We start from the raw sequence: 27,967 nt of genomic DNA on the forward strand, positions 1-27,967 counted from the left end.
GAGGCTTGAGTTCTGGGGCCTGGGCGCTCTCCCTGAGCTCTTCAGCTCAAGGCTAGCTCTCTACCGTTTGAGCCACAGCACCACTGACTCTTTTATTTTTATTGATATCACTAAAGTATTTAAGAAAAAAGATACTTTTTTCTAGCTAATTATCATTTAATTGTAAGTATAATACTTTGCATAAACTAATATGGAAAACTATAGTTTGGAAATCCTAGTAATATTGATTAATTTGTTTCTTCATTCAGAAGCTCCAGTTAGACTTTGTTTTTTAAAGGAGAAAAGTAAAATGTGTATGAAGGGCTGGGAATATATCCTAGTGGTAGAGTGCTTGTCTTGTATATATGAAGCCCTGGATTCAATTCTTCAGCACTACATGTATAGAAAAAGCCAGAAGTGGTGCTGTGGTTCAAATAGTAGAGTGTTAGCCTTGAGCAAAATGAAGCCAGGAGCAGTATTCAGGCCCTGAGTCCACATCCCAGGAATGACAGAAAAAAAATATATAAAGTGAAATATACCAATTACAGAGAAATGATGTTGCATCTTATGTAAAATCAAAGAACCCATGGTAAAGAAGCATATCAGCCTTGGCCTTACCCTTTAATCTCAAGGCTTCTAATACCTTTGAATCAGCTGTCACATCACTCACAAGCTTGATTTCTATATTTTGGGAAGTCAGCTGGAGCAACTTTTCGAAAAGACGTTGACCCTGAAAGAAATTCAGAGACAAAGAAAATAACATCTAAATGTTTGCCATTTTAAGTAAAACTTTATGTTCAATTTGTAAAAAGACGTTGACCCTGAAAGAAATTCAGAGACAAAGAAAGTAACATCTAAATGTTTGCCATCTTAAGTATGTGTACATAAACTCATTAAAAGTAAAACTTTGTGTTCAATTTGTAAAAGCAAGCACTTTAATAATTGGAATTCACAAAAGATTTATGAAACATTCTCACAATAGTTAACATAGAAGCAAGAACATAGATTACATTGTCCCTTTTTGAATATTGTGCCATTTAGTAATTATTACAATAATTTCAGATTTTAGGTCTATAATGCAAACCTAACTTCCTTTTATAGTTAAAATGTGTAGCTATATTCACATAACAAGGCAATAAAGAATGTTAAACAGTTTGCATTTTGGTCCAGATAGGTCTAAGTTTTGTTGGTTTTATGGTTTGTAAACAAGGCTTCTCAATCTCACAAATCATCATTATCATCATCTTTTTTCTTTTCCTCCTCCTCCTTCTCCTCCTCCTCATCCTTTTCTTCCTTCTTTTCCTCTTCTTCCATTTTAGGTTATGCAACATGCAGATATTTATTTGCAAAGGTTGTTGTGAGGCTAAGGAAGTTAATTTTAAGTATTGATAGGTGTATTTATAATTATTAAGTAGTGATTGAAGTTAATTCATTTTATCATCTCAAACTTGGTCCATGGAATGCAACTAGTTCTGCATTTGTGCAGATACATTAATAAAAGATAAATTAATAAAAAATAAAAGATACATTAATAAAGCTTTTGCTTATAATATTTTCACAAGAAAGCTGTTAGATTTAACCTCTGAGGCCTGAATAATTGTAGTTTCACAGTCATTGCCTTGTCTCAGGGATGAGTTTGCAATAGTCACCTGTTTATTTAATTGTGTGTGTGTGTGTGTGTGTGTGTGTGTGTGTGTGTGTGGTGTGCCAGTCCAGGAGCTTAAACTCAGGGCCTGGGCATTGTTCCTGAGCTTTTCTGTTCAAGGCTAGTACTATACTGCTTGAGCTATCACTTCCTTTTTAAATTAAATTAAATTTTTACCATTTGATTTTTATGGACTTCTTATTGTAAAGTTGATGTAGAGAAGGGTTATAGTTACATTGTCAGATAACGAGTACATTTCCTTTTGAACAGTGTCACCTCTTCCCCCTTTTCTTCCGGTTTTTCCCTCCTATAACCCCTTGCCCACAATTTGTACAGTTCATTTTCTTTTTTTTTCTTTTTTTTTTTTTTCTTTGGCCAGTCCTGGGGCTTGGACTCAGGGCCTGAGCACTGTCCCTGGCTTCTTTTTGCTCAAGGCTAGCACTCTGCCACTTGAGCCACAGCGCCACTTCTGGCCATTTTCTGTATATGTGGTGCTGGGGAATCGAACCCAGGGCCTCATGTATATGAGGCAGGCACTCTGCCTCTAGGCCATATCCCCAGCCCATGTACAGTTCATTTTCAACACAGTGAGTATCACAGCTGCATTTGTTCACCTTTTGTCCCACCATTTCTGTGCTCCCCTTCACCCTCCCCCAAACAGATACACTTATATACAAGATAAAAGCAACAGAAATAAAAAGCAGCAACAAAGGAAGAAAAACAGCAAAATAAAAAAACCCTCCTGTTTCCACTTCTTGGAGTTCATTTCAATAAAGGTCATTTTATATGATCATATCTGCGTAGCTACATTTTTGGCAGGAGTGCAAATTTGCCCAACCACTGGAAAGCAGTATGGAGGTTCCTCAAAAAACTAAACATCGAGCTTCCCTATGACCCAGCAACCACACTCTAGCACATATATCCAATAGAATACAAATAAACCCATAGAAAAGCTACCAGCTCAACCATGTTCATAGCATCATTGTTTACCTTAGCCAAGATATGAATTCAACCTAGATGCCTCTGAGTGGATGAATGGGTCAAGAAAATATGGTGTATACACACAATGGAATTCTATGCTTCCATCAGAAAGAATGACACGATCCCATTCATAAGGAAATGGAAAGACTTGGAGGAAAACACATTAAGCGATGTAAGCCTGACCCAAAGAAACATAGGTGACATGATTTTCCTTATTTGTGGTATCTAGAATGTGCCTATAATTCTACAAGTAAACACACTGGATGCCAAAAATTAAAAAAAGTACACTGCGACACTCTAGCCATTCACACAGAAACCAAAGGAGCATATTCTTAGGAGAGGATCATAAAGGCTAAATACCTTTACGGCTTTATGTGGTTAATTGAAGTTAAGAGCTTCAGCGAGTTTCCTGCTGAGATAACTTGGAACAGAGTTCTTCAGGACTCCATCCTGAGTAGCTAGAATTACAGGTGTGAGCCACTTGCACCCAGCCCTTATGTGTTTTTACAGATCTGTTCTCACCACAAAAAGGAACTGACTTTCTTGTTTTGACTTTCCAAATTTTTATTTTTTTAAAACAAAACTCTTCAAGGGTTGGATTGATGACAGGCATGTACATTTATGTATGTACGTATTTAAGTGAGACATGAACTCAGTGTTTTACACTTATTAGTCATGCACTTTCTGCTGAGGTACGCCTCCAGCAAAGCTTGGGTGTTAATGGTTATCATGAAGTATTATCTTAGCTTGATACAAATGGGTGGTGACTACTGAATATATAAAAAGAATCTTGTTATTGGATATAGAGGATGGAGCAAATGGGAATGTAAGCCCACTAAATTCAATCCACTAAATTTGCACTGAGAAACACTTGTGTCTGGTGAGATCCCCTGGTTAGTTAGCCATTATTTTTAAACATATTCAAATTTTTTAATCTTAATTACAGAATACATTTAGCAGCAAATAAGCATTGGATACCATCTAACTATCAGATTCCTCATATTAAAACAAATACCAAAACTCTCATATGAATGAAAATAGAAACTCTCACATTTACAGGTATTTTTAGATTGTTATTAAATGAAGACAATATTTACTTGTATGTCACATTACTTAAATCATAGAATCTTAAAACTCTGAATCCTAACTGTAATAAACATGGGTTTTCAGAACATTTGCACTTGGGCTGGGTGAAGTTGCTGTTATATTTTCTGTATTTTCTTCTTGCCCAATCACTTTTGATACAAAATTCAAGACGTCTTAACTTTCAAAGGTATTAAAACACCTACTTTATGCAGAGATCTGCACTGAGACTTACTTCCAGTTTGTCAAATTCACTTTTCAATTTTTAATAAAGGAGTAACAGAAAGGCTTTTAAACATCAGCAATTTAAAATCTTGACTTTCTGGTGAAAACATTGTCCAACACTTTAAACTTAAATAAATAATTTCAAAGTTAGTGGCTCAGACATGATGACCCACTTAGAGCCATGTTTTTCCCCTGAAATTTTCCAAAACCTTATGATAGATGGCACACTTCTATGAAGTAAGCAACATGAACAGAGACCTGACTCAGCCTCTGTGTGATTTTAAGAGGCTGTTGAACATGAGTGTCTTCTAATCCCAGATGGAAAAATAAATAAGCCTTTCCTTTTCTTTGCCCAGGCTCACTGGCTGGTCCCTTGAACCTAACTGACAAAAAGGTTAGCAAGTGGAAAACTAAATTTAAATCATGTACATATATTTGCACATATTCAAAGGAGCCCAGGAGGAAAGGAGAATTGAAGCAATGAACAGATGATTGCATTTTTATACACCAGCATAAGTTGAGAAGAGAAAATCTACGGTAAATTAGGGGAGTCTACCAACATAGACAAGAGATCCTTTGTCAGATGCTGATGGAGATGTGGCCAAAAGGGAACATTACTACACCGTTGGTGGAAATGTAAACTGGTCAATCACTGTGGAAAGCAGTAAGGAGGTTTCTGAAAAGACTAAACAGAATTATCCTATGATCTATCAATCCCACTCCTGGGCATTTACCCAAACAAACACAAACAAGGCCACACTTAAAGTACAGTACAACGACGTTCATTGCAGTCTTATTTACCATAGTTAAATGGAACCAACCTAGATGCTTCTCCATAGATGACTAGATCAAGAAAATGTGGTCTATACACACAATGGAATTCTATGCTTCCATAAGAAAAAATGACATCACACCACTCATAAGGGAATGGAAAGACTTGGAAAAAATCATATTAAGAGAAGTAAGTTAGACCCAAAGACACACAAGCTCCAAAGTTTCCCTCATTTGTAATAATTAGTATATGTTTAGGATAGTCCTAGCAGAAGATCACAACAGATCAGTAGCTATGTCCATATGACCATATAAAATGATGCAAATTGACATGAACTCCAAGATATAGAAAAAAAGAGAGATTTTTCTTTGTTGTTGTTTTTAATATACTGCGTGAAGTCATTTCTTTTTTCTTTCATTTTTTTCCCTTTTGTTTATCCACTGTTGTCACTGGTTTTGATTTTGTTACCCTATGTCTTGTATATATGTTTATCTGATTTGGGGAAGGGAAGGAGAACAACAAATGTTGAGACAAAGACAAAGGGTGAATCAATGCAACAGCAATACTCACAAGACAATATCTTGGAAATAAACTAGGAGGGAGGAGTAGGGCATGGAGGGGAAGTGGAAAAAAATGAGGGAGGGGGTAACAAGGTTTGACAAGAAATATACTCACTACCTTATGTATGTTACTGTAATTCCTCTGTACATCACCTTTATAGTAAAATAAATTAAAATTTTTTGATATAAAAAAAGAAATTCTTGGTCAATACGTTGAGAAATAGCAACAAGGGATAAGATGCTCACATACTGTTATTAATTGAAAGTTAAAAGTACCCCAGAAATTTGTTTCTTATAGGCTTCCATTCTGGCAGTACTCAGAAAAAGTAGAAAATATAGGAGGTAAGGCCTAGTGGAAAATCTTCAGTCTTGGGGGTATGCTCTTGAGGGAAACTGTGGGAGACCACTACTTTCCCTTTTCTCTTAGCTCTTCCATGAGCTTCCATTGAAGTGGGGCCAGTTGATAATGGACTCAAGTTTCCAAAACTGTGAAGTGAAATGAACTCTTTGTCTTTGTAAGCTTGTTATCTCAAGTATTCTTTTTTAATTGTCAAGATGATGTACAGAAGGGTAATAGTTATATACTTAAAGTAATGAATTCATATACATTTCTTGTTGTACCTTCCTCATTTTTCCCTCCTTCCCTCCCTCCAGCATCCCAGCCTACCCCCCTTCCTTTTTTTTTCCCTTCAATTTTTATTGTCAAACTGATATACAGAGCGTTACAGTTTCATACATTAGGCATTGGATACATTTCTTGTACTGTTTGTTACCTCCTCCCTCATTCCCCCCTCCCCCACCCCTTTCCCTTTCCCCCCATGAGTTGTTTAGTAGATTTACACTAAACAGTTTTGCAAGTATTGCTTTTGTAATCATTTGTCTTTGTTACCTGGTGTCTCTTGATTTTGGTATTCCCTTTCAGTTTCCTGGTTCTAATACCTGTATACATGGTTTCCAAAGAGTGCTTGCCTCCCCCTTGCTTCTTTCATTTTTTTTTCAAAAACAAAAAGCTTTCCCTTTATGTACATTGTCAATCTAGTCTACAATGCTCATGACCTCTGTGATTATTAGCTGTAAAACAATTCCTTCTAGATGGGGTGATATATACATACACATCTATTTTCTTTTGCTTAGTGTAGTCTGTTCCTTCTTTTTCTCTAATTTCTTCCCTTGAGTTGCTTAGTTTGTTCTCATCAGTGTTCATTGCATCTGTTGGGCCCTTTCTACTATATCCCATCCCCCCATTTTCCACTCATTCTGTACCCTCCTCCCAACTTCTTTCAGATGTGCACATGTATACATCTTATCTGACGTAAAGGGTACAGGGTCCTTTAAATTCTCCAAGGCTAATTACGAGGAAGTCCTTCGCTTCCTTATTTTTGGAGTTATTTACAGTCTGGACATTAATTTATGTACATATGAATTGGTGTTTGTGTTTTGCTTTTTGGTGCCTTTCACAGAAGAAGAAATAAAAATGGCAAAGAAACATATGAGGAAATGTTCAACATCTCTGGCAGTAAAGGAAATGCAAATAAAAAAATCATCTTAGCACAGTCAGAATGGCCTATACTCTCAACTCAGGCAACAACAAATGCTGGAAGGGGATGTGGAGAAAGAGGAACTCTACTGCACTGCTGGTGGGATCCCTACTGCACTGCTGGTGGGATTGTAAACTAGGACAACCACTCTGGAAAACAGTCTGGAGGTTCCTCAAAAAACTCATCATAGACATGACCTATGACCCATCCATACTGCTCCTAGGCATCTATTCTGAGCAACAGGATCCAGGATATGACAAGGACACCTGCACCTCCGTGTTCATCGCTGCGCTGTTCTCAATAACCAGGATATGGAAACAACCCAGATGCTCCACTATAGATGAATGGATCAAAAAAATGTGGAACCTGTACACAACGGAATTCTACAAAGCTATTAGAAATGATAAAATAATGGCATTCACAGGGAAAGGGACAGGTCTAGAAGAAATCATGTGGAGTAAGACAAGCCTAGAACAGAGAGATAAATAGCACATGGTCTCCCTGTGGGTGTTAGAAATAAATAACAAAGAGATATGACAAAGAAAGCAGGACCCAAGGTACCAATTCACAGGGAGACCAAAAGAGGTCAGTCTTGGAAGAAAAGCATCAGGTATTCTTTTAAGCAATAGAAAGCTGAGTGACACTCTTACAATGAGCACCCGAAGACACAAGCTATTGACAAGACAGGAACCCCAGTCCAAGCAAAATAAGAGTTGGAAAAGATGGCTAAGTGTGGCTGGGACTCAGACTGATTTCAGAACAAAGTTACATGATAAAAGAACAACATAGCCATCATTCAGGCCCAAATTAATGGACTGAGAATGGAATGGAAGCAATACCTCAAAGCATCCATGAGCATGCACACTCACAGATCTAAGAAGGCTGGGGGAGTTAAGAGTTGAATTAAGAGATATGTGACCAATAGGTATAGTCAATAGAAAAAAGACAAAAAGGCTAAATCTGAATAATAGGGAAAACTAATGTGAGGAAAGACTTAACCTTAAGTGAAGTTGAAAAGACTCAAATCTGAAGGTAAATGTGATGTGAGGGGGATCTCTCCATACTTTCTATAAAATAACTGAATGCCAAGGAGAGAAATCATTACAAACCTCTGAATAATGCGAAAAAAAGTAAAGCTATGAGAGAGGAGGTAACAAACAGTACAAGAAATGTATCCAATGCCTAATGTATGAAACTGTAACCTCTCTGTGATTCAGTTTGATTATATATATAAAGTAAAGCTGTGTGTCAAGGAAAGCCTATCACAGACTGGCACAGAACTAGCCATTTGTAACACCAAACTTCTAAATGGTAGCCGAAGAGACAAATCCAAGAGTCTGTGCCCACACAATAATTTTACCTGCTGGGGTGAGTAAAGGAAATCTTTGTAGATAAGTACAGATTTAGAGACTCACTGACTCCATGTTCCTTATAAGGAACAGAGTCAAGGAAGGATTGTGGCCACATAGGAAATAATGTTAAACACTATGAAAGGAGATGAGGAGATGGGGAGAAAAAGAAATGAGTGATCTACAACAGGACAAATAATCTTAGTGAAAACTAGAACAAAAACAAGGAAAGATTAAGAAACTAGATGAGAAAAGCAAAGCATTATTATGCAATAGCACATTTTTGGAAGGTCTGACAGTAATAAAATGATGTTCATTTAATGCATAGCAGCTCCATACATAGAATTTCAATAAAAACAGTATTATCATTAATGCTATCAATAAGCTTGATAATGTTTAACATTTGTATGAGCCCTACATAGCAAAGCCCCTCACAACATTTTTTACCTTCGCTGGAACATTTGTAAATATCTGCCTTGTAGCCGCTCTTAAGAATACATGAGCACCAGTTACAATGAAATATTCTGTATGCTTCACTGTTCATACTCGAATGAAATGAAGAACAGACTGTTAACATGTACCTCTTACAGGCTTGGAAATTGAACAAGCTACTTTTAGATTATTTAACACTAGAGACGAACAATACATTTATGAATTCTCCGAAAACTATGTATCAGTAAGTACTTCATGACAAAATCATGAAATGAGGTAATATCTGTTGTCAGAGAGAAATCTGTAGTCTTAAATGTTTACAGTATTACAAAAAGAAAATAGTATAAAGTCATGTTAATGTGGAAAAGGCATAGGAATGGTGAATCTACAGCAAAACTTAAGAGGGTCCTAAAGTAGTATACCTATTTTATCAATAACAAAGATGATGTTTTAATTCAATTTGAAGGACATAAGCTATTTATTTTTTATACCACATATAAAAATATGTACTCAGAGTGAGTACAGATGAATGTTTTCAAGAAAATCTAGACAACTCTATGTACAATATTAGTGTAGCACAAATTTAAGCCAGATTGTAGTTGTCTGTTATGACTCCCAAAGATATCTGGTCCTAATATCTGGAGCTTAATAATGTTAACTTCCTTAGAATAGGATCTTTGCAGATATGATTAAATTAAAGGTCTTATGATGGGGCAATCATCCTAGTGGATCTGACCATACTTATTACATGCACAAGTGTACTTGTAAGACAGAAGCAATGGGGAACTTTACATAACTAAAGAAGAAGTTAATGTAGAAATGGGGCCAAGAGAGATGTTAAGGTGCTGGGCTGAATGACAGGGTGTAGCAGCCAGCCAAGGAATGCTGGTAGCAAACAGAAGGTGAGAGACAAAGAATGGACTCTGCCTTAGAGCTGGTGGAGAGAGCAGCATCCTTCTGATACTTGATTTTAATCCAGTGAGATGGATTTCCGACTTTTGACCTCCAGAATTATAAGAAAATATATTTCTGTTGCCTTAAAGCACCATTTCTAGTAATTTGCTACAGTGGCCACACCAAGAAAAAAAAGACCCAAGCCCCCAAACAACACACAATCTAGGTACATAGAAGTAATAAAAGGTAATATATGTGAATAGAACCATAAATGTTAAAAATATATACAGCAATAAATCCCAAGGTAATGATAAGCAACAAATTCAAGATATTTGCTTTGCCAATGAAAGATGACGAAATAATATTAACTATATTGTATAAATATATTAAATATTAATAAGGTCTATTATCCAATAAAATTTAAGGCAAAGTATAAGAATATACCTGACGAAGAAAAGCCAAGTCTGTGTGTCCAGTGAATATAAGGGCTGCTTTATGAGGTAAAGAGAGCTAAGAGCAAACCAATAAAGAGATTGGCCTTTCACTCACTGAGATTATAAACAAACTGCCTCCACTTAATCTTGCTAGCAACCTATGGAAAAGAAATGAACATATTTCTTCCTTGAACTCAGGTATCTCATTCCTCAAATGTATCCCAAAGAAACATAAGCACAGTAGGTGCACAGGTGTGTATTTATTATATAAGTGTGGAAAAAATGCAGAAAATCTCCTGGATAGTCTATTGTTTAATTTTAAATGCACATTTATAAGCATATATACACAGATATACATGAGCACATAATGTATATGCAAGTAAAGATGCACATAATATTTATATATAAATGCGGCTATGAATGCATTTAATGATACTTTAAATCAAAATAAAAATGAGTGATTAGATGCACTAAATATTTGATGGTGCACATGATAAAACAAAATTTAGGATAAAGAAATAACGTCATATGTATATGGACCCATTTTGGACTCATTTCACTAGCTTTTTTAACCAGTTGATATGATTGTTACAGATTTTATCTCTTATTTATACAGTTTACAGAAATTTTCACTTTGGAGGATACGTAAAAAGCCAGGAATATAAGGATTAATATGTTATTTACTTGCAAATTACTCAGTGCCAAATTTATTCTCAGATGTCTCTGGATAGATAAAAGTATCTTTTAAGCAAAGATTCATTCATTTCATTTCCTGCTGGCATACTATGTACATAATTGAGACCTTAAGGATTGTAATAGATAATAGTAGGCAAATACAGCCTAACTAATCAAATTCCAGAATGGAAGAACAGATGTAGTATTAGGTATTCTCTACCTGGAGAAAGTAGGCAGACCTTGCTGAAGGTAGGTAGGTATGTCAGTAAGGTTTGAGAGTCTTAGTACTATGGACCCTAAAGGATTTTTACCAAAGGAAGGACACAATGATATTCAAATTATATAATATAATGTATTATATAAATATTATAAATAACTATAATTATTATAAAGAAATATATACAACTTATATAATTTTAGATAGAATATATTATAGATTATATATATATTATGTGAAAGAACTCTGATTACAATTTGGAGAAAGATTGGATTTCAGGGGATACCTGGAGACTCACAGAGGAAACAGCAGGCTGATACATAGTTGGTGAGATATAATATGATCTGAGGAAAGAGTGGGACCAATGGCAATAAATAAAAATAGAAGGAATTCAGTTATTATGAGCTAGCCCAGTGAGGAACTTGATGAGTAGATTTTGGGTGTGAAGGAGGTGGTAGAGTTGGAAATGGTGGCTGAATATGCAGCAGCTGTCAGGATATGATCACAGAATAAGAACCATTTCATTTGAAGTCAAATGAAAGGTGGTTACCATTTCATCTCAAAAAAGTTATGGGTGAATGAGCATCAGCAGCTCAGCCAGTGACCCAAGGCCACCGCGTTGGTTGAGAGTATCCACTTTTTGGGAACAAGTGACTATGACCCACATGATACTTGTAATTAATATGTGCCATGGAGGCAAATGGGCTGCCCATCCACTCATTAGTAACAGGCTCTTTTCTGCAATGGAATATAATTATGGTTATCTAATGATGGTTGTCTGAATTAAGCATCCCATGAGTATGAACAAAGCCATCCCTGTTGGGGTAGATGAAGAGAGATGAATCAGCTCACTAGACCAATAATGAGCCAGGATATAGCATGGCACTAATGGCAGAAGTAGCATGTTTGTAACAGGCCCTCAACAGCTGGAATTCAACAGAAGGTGGAAGGTAGCTTTGGACTTGTTTAAATGTTTGCTCTAGCTGCAAAGAGTAGGCAGGCAATGTTGTTTTAGCACTATCATGTAGCCATGACTGGATGAGAAAAGCTTCTCTTTTCCTCATCATTCTCTTGTGGTAGAGCAAAGAGATGTGTCTGGGGCTAGGAAGGAATCCCATGTGTCAAATAAATCAACTTTCCCACAAGCACTTGTTCCAAGTGGACAGAGGGCTCCACACACAGAACAGAAACAGAATTCCTTCACATCCCTCATGGGAATGATACAACCATGCTGTGTATATGCCTGAAATCCTGTGGTTGTGGTTGTAAGAGAACAACTTAGGCCTTTTAGCACTCTGCTTCTGCGGATTGGCACTCCGAAAATGAGCAGAAAGAAAAGTTATTTATTGCAGTAGTATTTATCTAGAAAGTGGGAAAAAGACAAAATGTTAATGTTCAATAGGAGAAATCCTTACGCTTATTTAATCTGGTGACTCCAACCCACCATATATTAGGCAGCCAACGTAGACTATTTACCAATAAGCCTAATAGAAGAAAAATATGCTCATGTTGTAATGGTATGTTCATAATTAAGGTGTAAATTTCTTGGTAAAATATGAGGCTATAAATATAAGTAAACTTGTGCAAAAAAAGTTGTCAAAATGTTTTGATGGCCATATGGATGATTTCTTTTCCATTGCTCCATATTTTTTCACATAGTTTATAAGATGATTATAATGAGAAGAAATACAACCTACTCTACTTGAAACCTCAAAAAAGCAAACACAGAAACCTCTAAAAAGCAACAGAGACAGGAATTACATCAATAAAAAGAAACAGAAAATAAATATGCATACAAGCAAAAATAAAGCTCAAGCAAAATTACCTTAGAGAAGTCATTACTTAATCCAAAAAATTGGGAAGAATATATTTTGGGGTCATGATTTATTCATGTCTACTAGATTTAATAGGTTAAAGTCTTGAATAATATTGTTAATGCATTTATATAAGAATAATTTCCCTTTGAAATATATTGAAAAGCAAGCAAAAGTAAAATCAGAATTTCTCAACAGATGGGGAAACAGAAGCATTGAAAAGCAGCAGGAATTTATGGCAACAGACTAGGATTTGGGGAGAAGCAGGATTCCCAGGAGCCCCGGAGCTGGCATCCTAGAGCCAAAGCAGACCTTCCCAAGCCTTTTCCACACTGGCTCCTTGTACTGCTGTTCTTCCATTCTGTTTTTCTTTTTCTTATTTATTGTCAAAGTGATGTACAGAGAGGTTATAGTTTCATACATTAGGCATTGGATACATTTCTTGTACTGTTTCTTACCTCCTCCCTCATTCCCCCCTCCCCCCTCTCCTTTTCCCTCTCCCCCCATGTGTTGTTCAGTGGGTTTACACCAAACAGTTTTACAAGTACTGCTTTTGTAGTCGTTTGTCTTTTTATCCTGTGTCTCTCAATTTTGGTATTCCCTTTCACTTTCCTAGTTCTAATACCAGTATATACATTTTCCAATGTACTCAGATAAGATACAGTGATAATGCAGAGACAAACACAGGAAGGGGTTACAAGAGGTTCATCAACAGTAAAAGCTACGGTTTCACATGGCATGTCGAATGTAATTACAACAGTGATATAACAGTCATTTCCATAATATGGAGTTCATTTCACTTAGCATCATCTTATGTGTTCATAGGGGCATAGCTACTAGGCTTTTGTGATCCTCTGCTGTGACTAGCTGTGCTAATTATTCCCTATGAGGGAGACCATAGAGTCCATGTTTCTTTGGGTTTGGCTCACTTCATTTAGTATAACTTTTTCCAAGTCCTTCCATTTCCTTATGAATGGGGCAATGTCATTCTTTCTGGTAGAGGCATAAAATTCCATTGTGTATATGTACCACATTTTCCTGATCCATTTGTCTATTGAGGGGCATCTGGGTTGATTGATATTTCAGCAATGACAACTTGTGCTGCAATAAACATTGCTGTGCTGGTGGCTTTAGTGTGTTCTTGTTTGTGGTTTTTTTGGGTAGATGCCCCAAAGTGGGGCTAAATTCCTCCAAAACAAAACTACAAAGAACCAACAGCCCCCTCAACAAGTTGGCTAAAGACTTAAAAAGAGACTTCTCTGATGAGGAAATGAGAATGGCCAAGAGACATATGAAAAAGTTTTCTACATCAATGGCCATAAAAAAATGCAAGTCAAAACAACATTGAGATTCCATCTCACCCCAGTAAGAATGTCCTATATCAAGAAAACTAACAGCAATAAATGTTGGAGGGGATGTGGCCAAAAGGGAACCCTACTTCATTGTTGGTGGGAATGTAAACTGGTTTAGCCACTCTGGCAAGCGGTATGGAGATTCCTCAGAAGGCTAAACATAGAGCACCCCTGTTCTTCCATTCTGTATGCTTAGAGGTGGTTTATGTGCATCGCCCACTGTATTTGGAGCTCTATAGGGTAGGGAACATTGCTTGTTTGGTGGGTAAATAATACTCAATGTACATTTGCAGAGTGGAATTTAAGTGGGAAGGGAGACAGAACGATGGAAGGGTGATACAAATCAAGATGCTCTGTATAGAACTGCTCTAGTGACTTACACCTGTAATCCTAGCTACTTGGAAGGCTGAGATCTGAGGATCATGGTTCAAAGGGTAGGAAAGTCCATGATTATTTCTAATTAATCAGTAAAAATCCAGGAGTAGAACAGTGTCTCCAATGGGAGAGCACCAGCTTTGAGAAAAAAAAAAAAAAAAAAGAGCCAAGGGACAGTTCTCAAGTCAGAGTTAAATCCCTAGTCCTGGCATTAGAAAAAGAAAGAAAGGTACATTGTACTAGTAAGTTGACATGTTTAGTTGAAATCCCTTTACATAACTACTTAAAGATAATAAAAATAAATTTAAAAAGGAAGGACTAATCATGAAAATTCAGAGGTCTAAGAGAGTAAAACAACTAGATTGGGTTTGATTGGCTCGTGTGTGTTTTAGGATTTTATTTTATTTTTAGAAAAAAGTACACTTTGAGATACATAAAGTAGTTACCCAAGTGCCACTAGGAGCTAACAGGTTTACACTACCTTCCATTTTAAAAACGAATAGCAGTTAAGGCTTTCTATACTGCAGGCTGTCACATTATGTTTTGAGTCTCCTGATATTCATGTTTTCTCTTATTAAAAATTGTAATTTGTTAAAAGCATAGAAGTCTGTGATTTGCATCGTGACTACATGTGAGTGAAGACTTGAAGAAGGAAGGGAGATTCACCAAGGGCAGCAGAGATAGACATGAAAGGAAGAGAGGCATACTGTCGCTGATAAGAGAGAATTGACAACATTTTAGCAACTGGGAATGTGATGCTAGAGTGCTCAGACAGGGGATTCTAATAGAATGTGGACTGAGAATGTATGTGGAAGCTCTTGGAGGAATGGAGGCAGAATTCTTTCCTGCAGCAGCACAGGACAAGCACAACACTGCAGGCTACCAGGGCACATGGGTTTTCAACTTAAAATAAAAACAACAGGGACCACAAACTCTACCTGTCAACAAATATTAGAAGTGACTCTAGACAAGAGAAGATCACATTCCTTCCTGTGCATTAAAGGTTCAAAATGTCAGTTTTCCAGAGGGTTATAGATGTCATGCTTATTTCTTTGTTTTGTTTTGCTTTGTTTTTGAGATAGGGTTTCAACAACATGTAGCCTAGGATGGATTTTCACTTCAGATTCTCCTGCCTCAGTCTCCCTAGTGTTGATATCATAGGCATGTGCCACCATGCTTGGCAATCCCAGTTATTTTTAGTATACACATTGACTTTTAATCCAGGAAATTCCAGCAAATATTGACAAAGGTTGTAGGTTATTTTCTATTAAAGGAAATCGTTCTAATATCAAGCATGTCAAAATCTTACAGATAACAACTTTGCTAGATAGTAACATCAACAAATAGGAGGTACAAGGGTATTCTAATGCTTGTAACATGGCTTTGGGGAACAATACTAGTTAAGAGAATTAGACTTGAGCTAGAGTTGCAACGTGGACACAGATCAGTAAATATGAATGATAGCAACATACATGATAACAATTGGCACATACATAAGAATATAAATGTCACGGTCTGGGAATGTGGCTTTTTGGTAGAGTGCCTGTCTAACAGGTATGAAGCCCTGGGTTCGATTCCTCAGTACCACATAAACAGAAAAAGCCAGAATTGTTGTCGTGGCTCAAGTGGTAGAGTACTAGCCTAGAGCAATGAAACTCAGGAACAGTGCCCAGGCCCTGAAATCAAGCCCCAGGACTGGCATAAAAAGAAAAGAATATAAATGTCACTTTTCCACATTATTTACATGTGTGAACTAATTCAATCTACACAGTTCAGGTTCTGTGCATGCCTTGTTGGTGTTGATGAACAAACTGAGGAGCAAAGAGTTCAGCATCTTGTATCAGGTCATACACTAACAAGGAGGTAAAAAAAATCTATACAACTCCCAACACCATTTTGACCTTATATCTATGATCTGATAAGCACTTATCTTATAGAGAGATGAAGAACTGGGCTTATAATTTACAAATGACCTTTTGGTCGCTTATCTTTCTTACATGCTATTCAATCACTTGGACAATTCCTGAGCAGTTTAAATCATAAATTTCAAAAATCAAATAATTGTGGTGTTATCATCAATTGGTAATCATGGCTCACTGGGAGGCCAGTATCTAATTAATTTCATATAAATGCATCTCTTCAACATTCAGTTGTTACAACTCATTAATTGTTTTATTTGGTTCCTTACAGTGAATTCATAAAGAATGAATGGATGTTTCTTATCCCACAAGTTAGGTAGCTATACTAATAAGCCTTCATTGGCTGCATTTCTTGGCTTGAACAGTCTTGATTTGATAAATTCTCATCATTTTATCTCACAAATAAGCAATCAAATATCTTATAAATTTCAGTATTTTATTGGCTAAACTTATCATCCTCACAGAAAGAAACAAGAACCCTTTGCATGGCCAGGGATTTTGTTTCAACTGGAAAATATGGTTACTATGGAATTGTGGAATTCAATAGCCCTCAGCATTGTGGTGTTATAGCATAAAGACATTGCCCAGTTTCCATTAACACATAAGGATATAGATACAAACAGATTAACAGCACACTTTGAGAGGTAGGAAAGACAAAATGGGGGGTGGGGTGGTATCTCAAAGGGTGGGAATCAAAGCAGCAACCCTTTAGAGGCATAGATAAAATTGCTTTTTAAATCAATATATGTGATTCCATGCAATTTTTAAAAAGCCAACATTCATCATTCCTGTTAATAATAACCTTCTCTCTCACACACAAAAATTGCACATTATAACAAACAAGCTGTTATTTTTTTTGTTTCAGTGCCTGTTTATCTGTGTGCCATTTATGGTCTTATTTAGAACATTTCAAGCCGACTAGTTTAAAAGTCAATGATTGATTATTCTCCTCCAAATTATATCTATATATATATACACATACGTATATGTGTGTATATGTATGCATGTATTAAACTGTAAATATGAGCCATTATTTTTTCTCACACATGTCTATGAATGATAGTGTTCTTAAAGGATATTTACATTAGGTCCAGTGGAGTAATTAGAGTATGAACTTTTTCCCCTAGCTCTGCTCCTCTACTATCTTGGTCACTTGAATGCTCTTGAATCTTGTAAATTGATTTATTGGGCATCCTTGGGGAATTTGTAGTGTACTGGAATTCCAAGCCCAATCATTTTCAAATCTACACTGATTATAGGAATCCTGTAAAGAAATCAGGATTTAGGGCAGGATAAGAAATATTAGCCTAGGAAAAAAAGAAAACAATCAGTAAAAATAATTTTATAGATGAAAACAAAGATTCAACATTTCTGAGGTAGTGCACATCATATAAGACATAATCAGAAAACCAAGTCCAAATGCAAAGCAAACCTTCCTATTTTGTGTTTGACACACAGCTCTTCAATGGTGCCCATGAAGTAGGAAATTGCTGCCATTAGCCTGAGCTTATACAGACAACATGAATATCTGCACTGGTCTAGGACTCATTAAATAACATGGCTCACCAAGAAAGTTAAAGCTTGCAGTTCATATCCCATTCACTGGATTGCTGTATGTGAAATACCTCTTGGTCACCACAGACTTTCCTATTTCTATATACGCATACTAGTTCTACATTTTTGCCTTCCCTTGAATCAAGGTTGGACATGAAAATCATAGTGGCATAGCAGTGTTCTGAAAGCCAGGCATTAAGTAAGCTTGTGGTTTGATTGGTTTTCACCTCTTGGCATGCAACTCCCTATACAAATCTTGGGTTAGGCTGTCAGATGATGAGGGTACAACTGGGAAGAATGAGACTTGGTCAGCTCTCAGACAGTCCAATCCCAACCTTCTCACTAAGGACACTGGAGCAATAATTCTTTTCTTTCTGGAATTTATTTTTTTCTATTGTAAAGGTGATGTACAGAGGGGTTTTGGTTACATAAGTCAGATAAAGAGTACCTTCCTTTTTGAACAATGTTACTCCCTCCCTTGATTCCTCTCAGTTTTTTCCTCCACTGCCTACAACCAAGTTGTATAGTTCATTTTCTGCATAGTGTCTAGTGAGTATCACTGCTACATTTGATCATCTGTTGTCCCAACATTTATGTGCCCCCTTGCCCTCCTGAAGATAGATAAAAAAACAAGAAAAAAGGAAAAAAAAACAAAAACAACAAAAGAAAAAAATCCCTCTTGTTTCCACTTCCTAGAGTTCATTTTAATAAATATTATTTATATGTTCAGATGCACATAGCTATTGGGCCTGTGTGATCCTCTCTTAAGAATATTCTCCCTTAGTCGCACAACATGTGAATGCCTAGAGTTGTTAATTTAATAATTTGTCATGTCCTGGTGTGGTTTTTGTTTTTTAAACCATCCAGTGTGTTTACTCATAGCTTTATAGGCACATTCTAGTTACAACAGATGAGGGTAACCATGTAACCTATAGTTCTTTGGGTCTGGCTTACTTTGCTTAATATTTTTTCCAAGTCTTCCCATTACTTTAGGAATGGACAAATCATTCTCTTTGATGGATGCATAGAATTCCATTGTGTATATATACAACATTTTCTTGATCCATTCATCCACTGAGACACTACGGTTGATTCCTATGGTAAATAATGCTGTAGCAATGATCCATTAAATACCAGTGAAGCCAAAGGTTATGCAGCCAATACAAAGAATCATAGGAAACAATAAGCACCAAGTTTGGAGTTATTTGTAACATGAAATAGATAGGTGGGCAACTGAGACAGCGTATGCCAAAGCTCACATGTCACTTCTTTGAGGACTGGGTGTTGATGCAGACTAATCTCTACCTTTTCCTCAAAACTGTATTTATTATTTTCCTTAAAAAGCTAGTAAAGAGGGGCTGGAGATATGGCCTAGTGGCAAGAGTGCTTGCCTCGTATACCTGAGGCCCTGGTTTCAATTCCCCAGCACCACATATACAGAAAACGGCCAGAAGTGGCGCTGTGGCTCAAGTGGCAGAGTGCTAGCCTTGAGCAAAACAGAAGCCAGGGACAGTGCTCAGGCCCTGAGTCCAAGGCCCAGGACTGGCAAAAAAAAAAAAAAAAAAAAAAAAAAAAAAAAAAAAAAAAACTAGTAAAGAGGGCTGGGAATATGGCCTAGTAGCAAGAGTGCTTGCCTCCTACACATGAAGCTCTCGGTTCGATTCCCCAGCACCACATATATGGAAAACGGCCAGAAGGGGCGCTGTGGCTCAGGTGGCAGAGTGCTAGCCTTGAGCGGGAAGAAGCCAGGGACTGTGCTCAGGCCCTGAGTCCAAGGCCCAGGACTGGCCAAAAAAAAAAAAAAAGCTAGTAAAGAAATTTCTCTTGGAGAATTCAGAAGGGCTATTCATATCATACAATGCCACACTATTTGTTAATACTACTATATGCTGTAAAGAAAATGACAGAAAATATAACTAATGAGGGGCTGGTGATGTAGCTCAGTTGTACAGTTCCTGTCTTGCCTGTATCAGTTCCTGGATTCAATTCACAATACTGACAAAAACTGACAGTAAGAAGGAAAAAGAAAATACAGTTGTACAACTAGATTAAGAGAATTTTTCAGTACAAATTTTTCTAAAAGATTATGTATTGCATATAAATGGCAGAAAGAGGGAGGGGAGATAACCAAAGAAGGAACTATTTTAGGTTCAATAGGATTCAGAGAAAGTATAAAACATTCAGGTAGCATCCAATTCATCAAAATATTGTTAATGTAGAAAATGGTCTAATATGGTGGATGCTTGATAGATAATGTAAAAATTGTACATTATGATGGTTAAGCCTATGAGTAAGATATTTTTCTTTCTTGTTTTAATATTATTTATTTATGATTATTGTTATTACTATTATATAGTGGGGTTACAGTTATTACATGAGTCAGGTAATGAGTAGATTTCTTCTTTCAAATTTTTATTATCAAACTGATGTACAGAGAGGTTACAGTTTCATACGTTAGGCATTGGGTACATTTATTGTACTGTTTGGTACCTTGTCCCTCATACCCACCTCTCTCCTCCCCCTTTCCCTTTCCCCCCATGAGGTGTTCAGTTTACTTACACCAAACAGTTTTGCAAATATTGCTTTTGTAGTTGTTTGTCTTTTTTTACCCTGTGTCTCTCAATTTTGGTATTCCCTTTCAATTTCCTAGTTCTAATACCAGTATACACGGTTTCCAATATACTCAGATAAGATTACAGAGATAGTGTAGGTACAACCACAGGAATGTGACACAAAAAACATCATCAATAATAGAAGCTACAGATACAGATGGGACTTGAAAGTAGTTACAACTGTGATATAACAATCATTTCCATAACATGAAGTTCATTTCACTTAGCATCATCTTATGTGTTCATAAGGGTATAGCTATTGGGCTCTTGTGATCCTCTGCTATGACTTGCCTAAACCTGTACTAATTATTCCCAATAAGGGAGACCATAGATTCCATAGAGTTCTTTGGATCTGGCTCATTTCTCTTAGTATAATTTTTTCCAAGTCCTTCCATTTTCTTTCAAATGGGGCAATGTCATTCTTTCTGATAGAGGCATAAAATTCCATTGTGTATATGTACAACATTTTCCTGATCTATTCGTTTACTGAGGTTGCATCTGGGTTGGTTCCAGATTCTAGCTATGACAAATTCTGCTGCGATGAACACTGTTGTGCTGGTGGCTTTACTGTGATTTTGTTTGTGGTCTTTTGGATAGATACCCAAAAGTGGGGCTGCTGGGTCATAGGGGAGTTCTATATTTAGCCTTCTGAGGAATCTCCATACTGCTTGCCAGAGTGGATGAACCTGTTTACATTCCCACCAACAATAAAGTAGGGTTCCCTTTTGGCCACATCCCCTCCAACATCTATTGCTGTTAGTTTTCTTGATATAGGACATTCTTACTGGGGTGAGATGGAATCTCAATGTTGTTTTGATTTGCATTTCTTTTATGGCCATTGATGTAGAAAAATTTTTCATATGTCTCTTGGCCATTCTCATTTCCTCATCAGAGAAGTCTCTTTGTAAGTCTTTAACCCACTTGATGAGGGGGCTATTGAATCTTTGCGGTTTTGTTTTGGAGGAAGGTAATTTTTTTAGTTCTGCATATACTTTAGATATGAGGCCTTTGTCCATTGAATGACTGGTAAAGATCTTCTCCCAGTCTGTGGGCTTTCTGTTTATCTTGCGAGCTATGTCCTTTGCCGTGCAGAAGCTTTGCAGTTTGATGCAGTCCCATTTGTCCAACCTTTCTTTGATTTGTAGCCTTCCTGGGTCTTTGTTAAGGAAGTTCCGTCCTGCTCCAAGGAGCCCAAGTGTTTCTCCTACTCCTTCCTTTAGTGTTTTCAGGGTGTCTGTTTTGATTTCGAGGTCTTTAATCCATTTGGAATTGATTTTGGTGCAGGGTGATATATAAGGATCTAGTTTTAGTTTGTTGCATGTGTTGAACCAGTTTTGCCAGCACCATTTGTTAAAGAGGCTATATGTCTTCCAAACTATTGTTTTAGCCCCTTTATCAAGTATTAAGTAGGTGTAGTTCTGTGGGTTCATTTCTGGGTCTTCAATTCTGTTCCATTGGTCTTCAGGCCTGTTCTGGTGCCAATACCAAGCTGTTTTTTATTACTATAGCCTTATAATACAGCTTGAAGTTGGGTATTGTAATTCCTCCAGCACGGTTCTTTCTGCTTAGGATTGTTTTTGCTATTCTAGGTCTTTTATTGTTCCATATGAATTTCTGGATTGCTTCTTCTATTTCATTAAAAAATGGTGTTAATGGGTATTGCATTGAATTTGTAGATAGCCTTTGGCAATATTGCCATTTTGATTATATTAATCCTCCCAATCCAGGAGCATGGGTGGTTGTTCCATTTCCTTAATTCTGACTTAATTTCGTTTTTCAAGCATTTAAAGTTCTCATCAGGGCTGGGGATATAGCCTAGTGGCAAGAGTACCTGCCTCGGATACACGAGGCCCTAGGTTCGATTCCCCAGCACCACATATACAGAAAACGGCCAGAAGCGGCGCTGTGGCTCAAGTGGCAGAGTGCTAGCCTTGAGCGGGAAGAAGCCAGGGACAGTGCTCAGGCCCTGAGTCCAAGGCCCAGGACTGGCCAAAAAAAAAAAAAAAAAAAAAGTTCTCATCAAAGAGGTCTTTCACTTCTTTGGTTAAGGTTATTCCTAGGTATTTTATGTTTTGGGGGGCTATTGCAAAAGGAGTTGCTTTCCTGATTCCAGCCTCGGTCTTCGGGTCATTAGCATAGAGAAAGGCCGATGATTTTTGAGGGTTTATTTTATATCCTGCAACTTTGCCAAAGTTTTGGATCAGCTCTCATAGCTTGGGGGTAGAGTCTATGGGATTCTTTAGGTTTAGGATCATGTCATCTGCGAAGAGTGAAAGTTTAACTTCATCTTTTCCTATTTAGATCCCCTTTATATTTTCTTCTTGCCTAATTGCTCTGGGTAGGAATTCTAGTATTATGTTGAAGAGCAGGGGAGAGAGTGGACATCCCTGCCTTGTTCCTGATTTTAAAGGGAATGGCTTTAGTATTTCACCATTTAGAGTTATGCTGTTGGTTTGTCATAAACTGCCTTGATTATATTCAGGAATGTTCCCTGGAATCCCTGTTTTTCCAGGGCTTTTAGCATAAATGGGTGCTGGATTTTATCAAATGCTTTTTCTGCATCCAGAGATAAAACCATGTGGTTCTTTACCTTGCTCCTGGTTGATGTGGTGGATTACATTAATTGACGTGCGTATATTAAACCAACTTTGCATCCCTGGGATGAATCCAGTTTGATCGTGGTGTATGATTTTTTTGATGACCTGTTGAAGTCGATTGGCCAGAATTTTGTTGAGAATTTTTGCGTCTATGTTCATCAGGGAGATTGGTCTGTAGTCCTCTTTCAGTGATGAGTCCCTGCCTGGTTTTGGGATGAGGGTTATACTGGCTTCATAGAATGTGTCTGGTAGTGAATATTCTCTTTCAATTTCATTGAAGAGTTTGAGAAATATTGATGTGAGCTCTGTTTTGAAGCCCTTGTAGAATTCTGCAGTGAATACATCTAGACCTGGGCTTTTCTTGGATGGGAGATCATTTATTGCTGTTTCTATTTCAATACTGGATATGGGTCTGTTTAGAAGGTTTAAATCTTCATGGTTAAGTTTGGGGATATGAATTTTTTCTACGAAATAATCCATTTCTTCCAAGTTCTCGAATTTGTTGGCATAAAGGTTTGCAAAATAGTCCCTTATTATTGTCTGAATTTTGGTTGTTTCTGTGGTGATGTTACCTGATTCATCTCTTATCTTGTTTATTTGAGTGGGCTGCCTTAGTTTTTTGGTCAGGTTTGCCAGGTTTAGTCAGGTTTTGGTCAGGTTTGGTCAGGTTTGTCTATCTTGTTGATTTTTTCAAAGACGCAACTCTTTGTTTTGTTGATTCTTTCGATGGTTTTTCGTCTCTAATTGATTTAATTCTGATTTGATTTTAATTATTTGCTTCCATCTATAGACTTGGGGTTTGGCTTGTTGTTCTCTTTCAAGGAAATTAAGGTGCTTCCTTAAATTTTTGAGTTGCTGTTTCTCCAGTTTGTTGGTGTAGGCACTCAGAGATATAAATTTTCCTCTGAGTACTGCCTTTGCTGTGTCCCAAAGGAGCTGGTACTTTGTGTCCTCATCTTGGTTGAATTCAATAAACATTTGAATTCCCGTTTTAATTTTTTCAATGACCCACTGATGGTTCAGCAGTGTGTTGTTTAATCCCCATGAATTGTAGGATTTTCTGTGGTGGCTGTTTGAGTTGAGCTCTAATTTTATTCCATTGTGGTCTGAGAGAATGCAGGGAATGATTTTGAAACTTCTGAATTTGTACAGATTTTCTTTGTGCCCTAAGATGTGATCTATTTTGAGAATGTTCCATGTGCTGTGGAGAAGAATGTGTATTCTGTTGTTGTTGGATGGAATATTCTGTAGATATTGGTTAATTCTAGTTGGTCTATGCAATTATCTATTTCTGTTGTTTCTTTGTTCAGTTTTTGTCGTGTTGATCTGTGCAGAGGTGAAAGTGGAGTGTTGAAGTCCCCAACTATCAATGTGTTTGGTTCTATGAGAGTTTTTAGAGTCAGTAGTGTTTGTTTGATGAAATTGGGTGCTTCTGCATTTGGTGTGTAGATATTTAGAATGGTTATATCTTCCTGTAGCAGAGATCCCTTTACTGGTATGTAGTAACCTTCTTTGTCTCTTCCTACCTTTTTTAATTTGAAGTCAATTTTCTCTGATACTAGGATTGCAACTCCAGCCTGCTTATGGGGCCATTTGCTTGATACATTTGATTTCAGCCTTTCACTTCACTTTTAGAAGATGTTTACTTTTGCTGGATAGATGTGTCTCTTGGAGGCAGCAGAAAAATAGATCTTGATTTTTGATCCATCTTATGAGCCTATGTTGTTTGATTGGAGAATTAAGTGCATTAATGTTGAGAGTTACGATTGAGAGATGATTGTTTGTTCCTTTCAGTATCACTATCTTGTTTAAAGCTGTGTGTTCCCATTTCTTCATCTGATATTTACTATTTAGGGTTTATTTCTCTGTCTGTATTGGGATCTTGATTATTTTCCCTGTATAGTACATCTTTGAGGATTTTCTGTAAAGCTGGTTTGGTGGAGATATATTGTTTCAGTTTTTCCTTACTATGGAAGACTTTTATTTGACCTTCGGCTATGAATGAGAGTTTGGCTGCATAAGGAATTCTTGGTTGGTAGTTATTTTTATTTAGTGTATGGTATACTTTATTCCAGGCTCTCCTTGCTTTCATGGTCTCTGCTGAGAAGTCTGGGGTAATTCTGATTGCTTTTCCTTTATATGTGATTGTTTTCTTCTCCCTAACAGCTTTAAGGATTCTTTCCTTGGACTCTACTGATCCTGTTTTGATCACAATGTGTCGGTGTGATGTCTTATTCTGGTCTGGTCGTTTGGGTGTTCTAAATGCTTCTTGTATCTGTATAGGCCTTTCCTTCTGGATATTTGGGAAGTTCTCAGCTAATATTCTGTTAAATAGGTTGCCTATCCCAGTAACTTCTTTCTCCAAGTTTTCCTCAATACCTATTATCCTTAAATTGGGCTTCCTGATCGTGTCTTGAATCTCCTGTAGCGATCTGTTTTGTTGATTGGACTGGATTTGTATTGATTTTTGATCTTTCTTCACAGAATCTAGGGAATCTTCAGCTCCTGAAATTCGATCCTCTGCTTCAGTTTGTCGGGGCTGTAGGCTAGCTACTTGATTTTGAATCTCTTTTCCTTCTGACTAGTCTTTCCTGATGATTTCCATGTCATTTCTTAGGTCCTGTATGAACTTCTTTACTTCATTAACTTCATTACTTTGGTTTTTATTGTTGTCTTTCAAATCTTTAAGCTAGGTAGCTATCTTTTCATTTGACTCTTGAAGTTCATTTATCTTGCCATGAAATTCTCCATTAATTTTTGCTTTGCCTCCTCATGCTCTAGAATAATTGACTGAAGAGATTCAAACTTTTCATTTATCATGTTTATCAGTAGACTTTGTAGGGCATTTTGTGGGTTCTCTTCTATGTCTTTGATTGACCGCTCTGCTTCCTGCTTGTTTTGGTTGGGGGTTAAGACTTCATTGTTTGCCATCTTTCTTGTGTTCGTTCTGCCCATTTGGATTGGGAATACCTATCTACAAGCACGTGTGAGCACCGTTTTAGACCCAAAGCAGCCCTTACCATGCACTGTTGTGTAAATCTTATAAGTTCATAATTATATACAGATACCTTGTATACCTGTCTATAAAATTAGATTTGTTGTTCCTAAAGAATACAATTTCAATATAACAACCCATCCTGGCCCTGTATTCAGTAGTTACTTATTTACTGTTACAACCCTAAAAGCAATTCTTGTTCTTATATTAAGTTCCTTTAGGACTGGCTTTCTCTATGAAACCCTTTGCTTCACTCGGATTAAGCAGGAATACCCTCTATCCAATAACCAGGAGTCAATGGAACCTGGAGGTCCAGGCAGTAATTCAGGAGGGTAAGTTAGAGGTAGTAAAGAGAATAGTGTAAAATGTATTGGGGGGGGGGTGTGATTTTGGTTTAGTTTCAGTTATATGGAAATGTGGAGAAGAGTAGAATCAGTAGAGAGAACTAGGTTAAAATGATAGGCAATGGAGAGTTAGCAGAAAAGAGTGGAGGTGTTTTTCATAGGAAAGTAATTTTTAAAGAAAGAGAATGCAAAGAGAGAAATAAAGTAAAAATACCAGAAGACAGATGCACAAAACAGAGAAAAATTATTCAAAAAAGAAAAAAGAAAAAGAAAAAGATCAGAAAAACAAACAAACAAAATAACTTGATAAAACAAACAGGTAAAAATGGGAAATAAAAAAAAACAATGACGTTTCAGAAGTGAAAAAATTAAAAAAAATTTTGTTTAAAAAGTTTGAAAAATGTTTGAAAAGAAAGAAAAAAAAATGGACCTCCTTGTTTGGGTGGTCTTTCCCCAGTCTCTGGTTTCCTTGCGGTGGGCTGCAGTCTATTTTCCTGATTGGCTGGTTTAACTTGCTTTCAGTTTGCAGGGGGTGGATCTGTTCTGACCCTTCTCCCGTGTTGGTGCAATCCTGGGTCTCTGTGGTTCACACAGCTTACAGGTAGGCCTTGGGCATCCTCTGTAGATGGGGACGTGAGCAGTCTCGGGAACCATGGCTCCTCTGTCTGCTGTGGGACCATGGTCTTTAATGCCTGGCTTTGAATAGGCTGTGGACTCAGCAGGGCGAGGCGCCTCTGGCCTGGTTTACCCGGCTGAGAGTTGCTTGCCTTAGGGAGGTTTCTCCCTCCTGGGCAGGGCGGCCTCCTTGGCGGAGGTGGCTATGGAATGCAGCTCTGTTTCGGGCTTGGAATTGGGCTTCCTCTGTGACGGGACCATTTAATTGTCTCAGGAACTGTTTGTTCCCCTGTCTGGTGTTTCCGTGCCGCCGGTAGCTGCTCGCAGCTTTCGCTTTAAATTTAGAAATTCCGGCGGGCAGGGCCGGGCACCTCTGGCTAAGCCGTGGCCCAGGACGGGCCTCCCGCCTGGGCAGGGGGCGTTCTCCTGGGCGGAGCTGGCTCTCACTGGTTGGTCCCTCTTGCCCTTTTCAAAGATGACTCCTTTGTCCTCACTTTCCCCAGGCCCACTTTAGTTCCAATCTGGTCTGACCCTATGCCAGTAGCAAAGATGGCGCTTTGCTCTGGCAGTGGGGGAAAGGCTGCCTTCCAGAAGCTGCTCTGTGGGCACGAGTAAGAATATCTTTCTTGGGGTACTCACGCTTTCTCTGCAATTTCAGCCTGTCTGTCCTCAGCCGCTGTCTGGAGGATTTCTCCCTGGTGTCCGTTGAGTGCTTTAGCCGCGTGGAGCTCCGGTTGCTGTGCCGGGCGCTGTGCTGGTGCTGGCACTGGTGCGGTGGCGGGAAGCCACCTGGAGCTCAAATCTGTGTTTTCAGATGAGCAAAGTCGATTTTTCCTTCCTGGCCAGAATCCCTGTACTGTTAGAACTTACTCTGGCTGTCTTTCTAGGAGTAAAAGTTTCTCTGGGGTGAGAAAACTGCGATGTCAGAGGGAGCTCAGCTAGGGCTCTGCTGCTCCTCCACCGTCTTCCCGGAAGTCCATGAGTAGATTTCTTTTTGGACAATGCC

At 37.7% G+C, this 27,967-nt stretch overlaps 1 protein-coding gene across 1 annotated transcript in view; it reads right to left on the bottom strand.

Annotated features, from left to right (window-relative positions):
- Pld5 (phospholipase D family member 5) overlaps positions 1-27,967 on the bottom strand; it is a 377,182-nt gene that overhangs the window by 126,901 nt on the left and 222,314 nt on the right. Inside the window, exon 4 of the mRNA XM_048357325.1 lies at positions 598-709. Within this exon, the coding sequence (XP_048213282.1) occupies positions 598-709 (112 nt within the window). The remainder of the gene's footprint in view (positions 1-597; positions 710-27,967) is intronic.

This window comes from Perognathus longimembris, chromosome 11 (genome assembly GCF_023159225.1).
Source record: "Perognathus longimembris pacificus isolate PPM17 chromosome 11, ASM2315922v1, whole genome shotgun sequence".
NCBI classification, from domain to species: domain Eukaryota; kingdom Metazoa; phylum Chordata; class Mammalia; order Rodentia; family Heteromyidae; genus Perognathus; species Perognathus longimembris.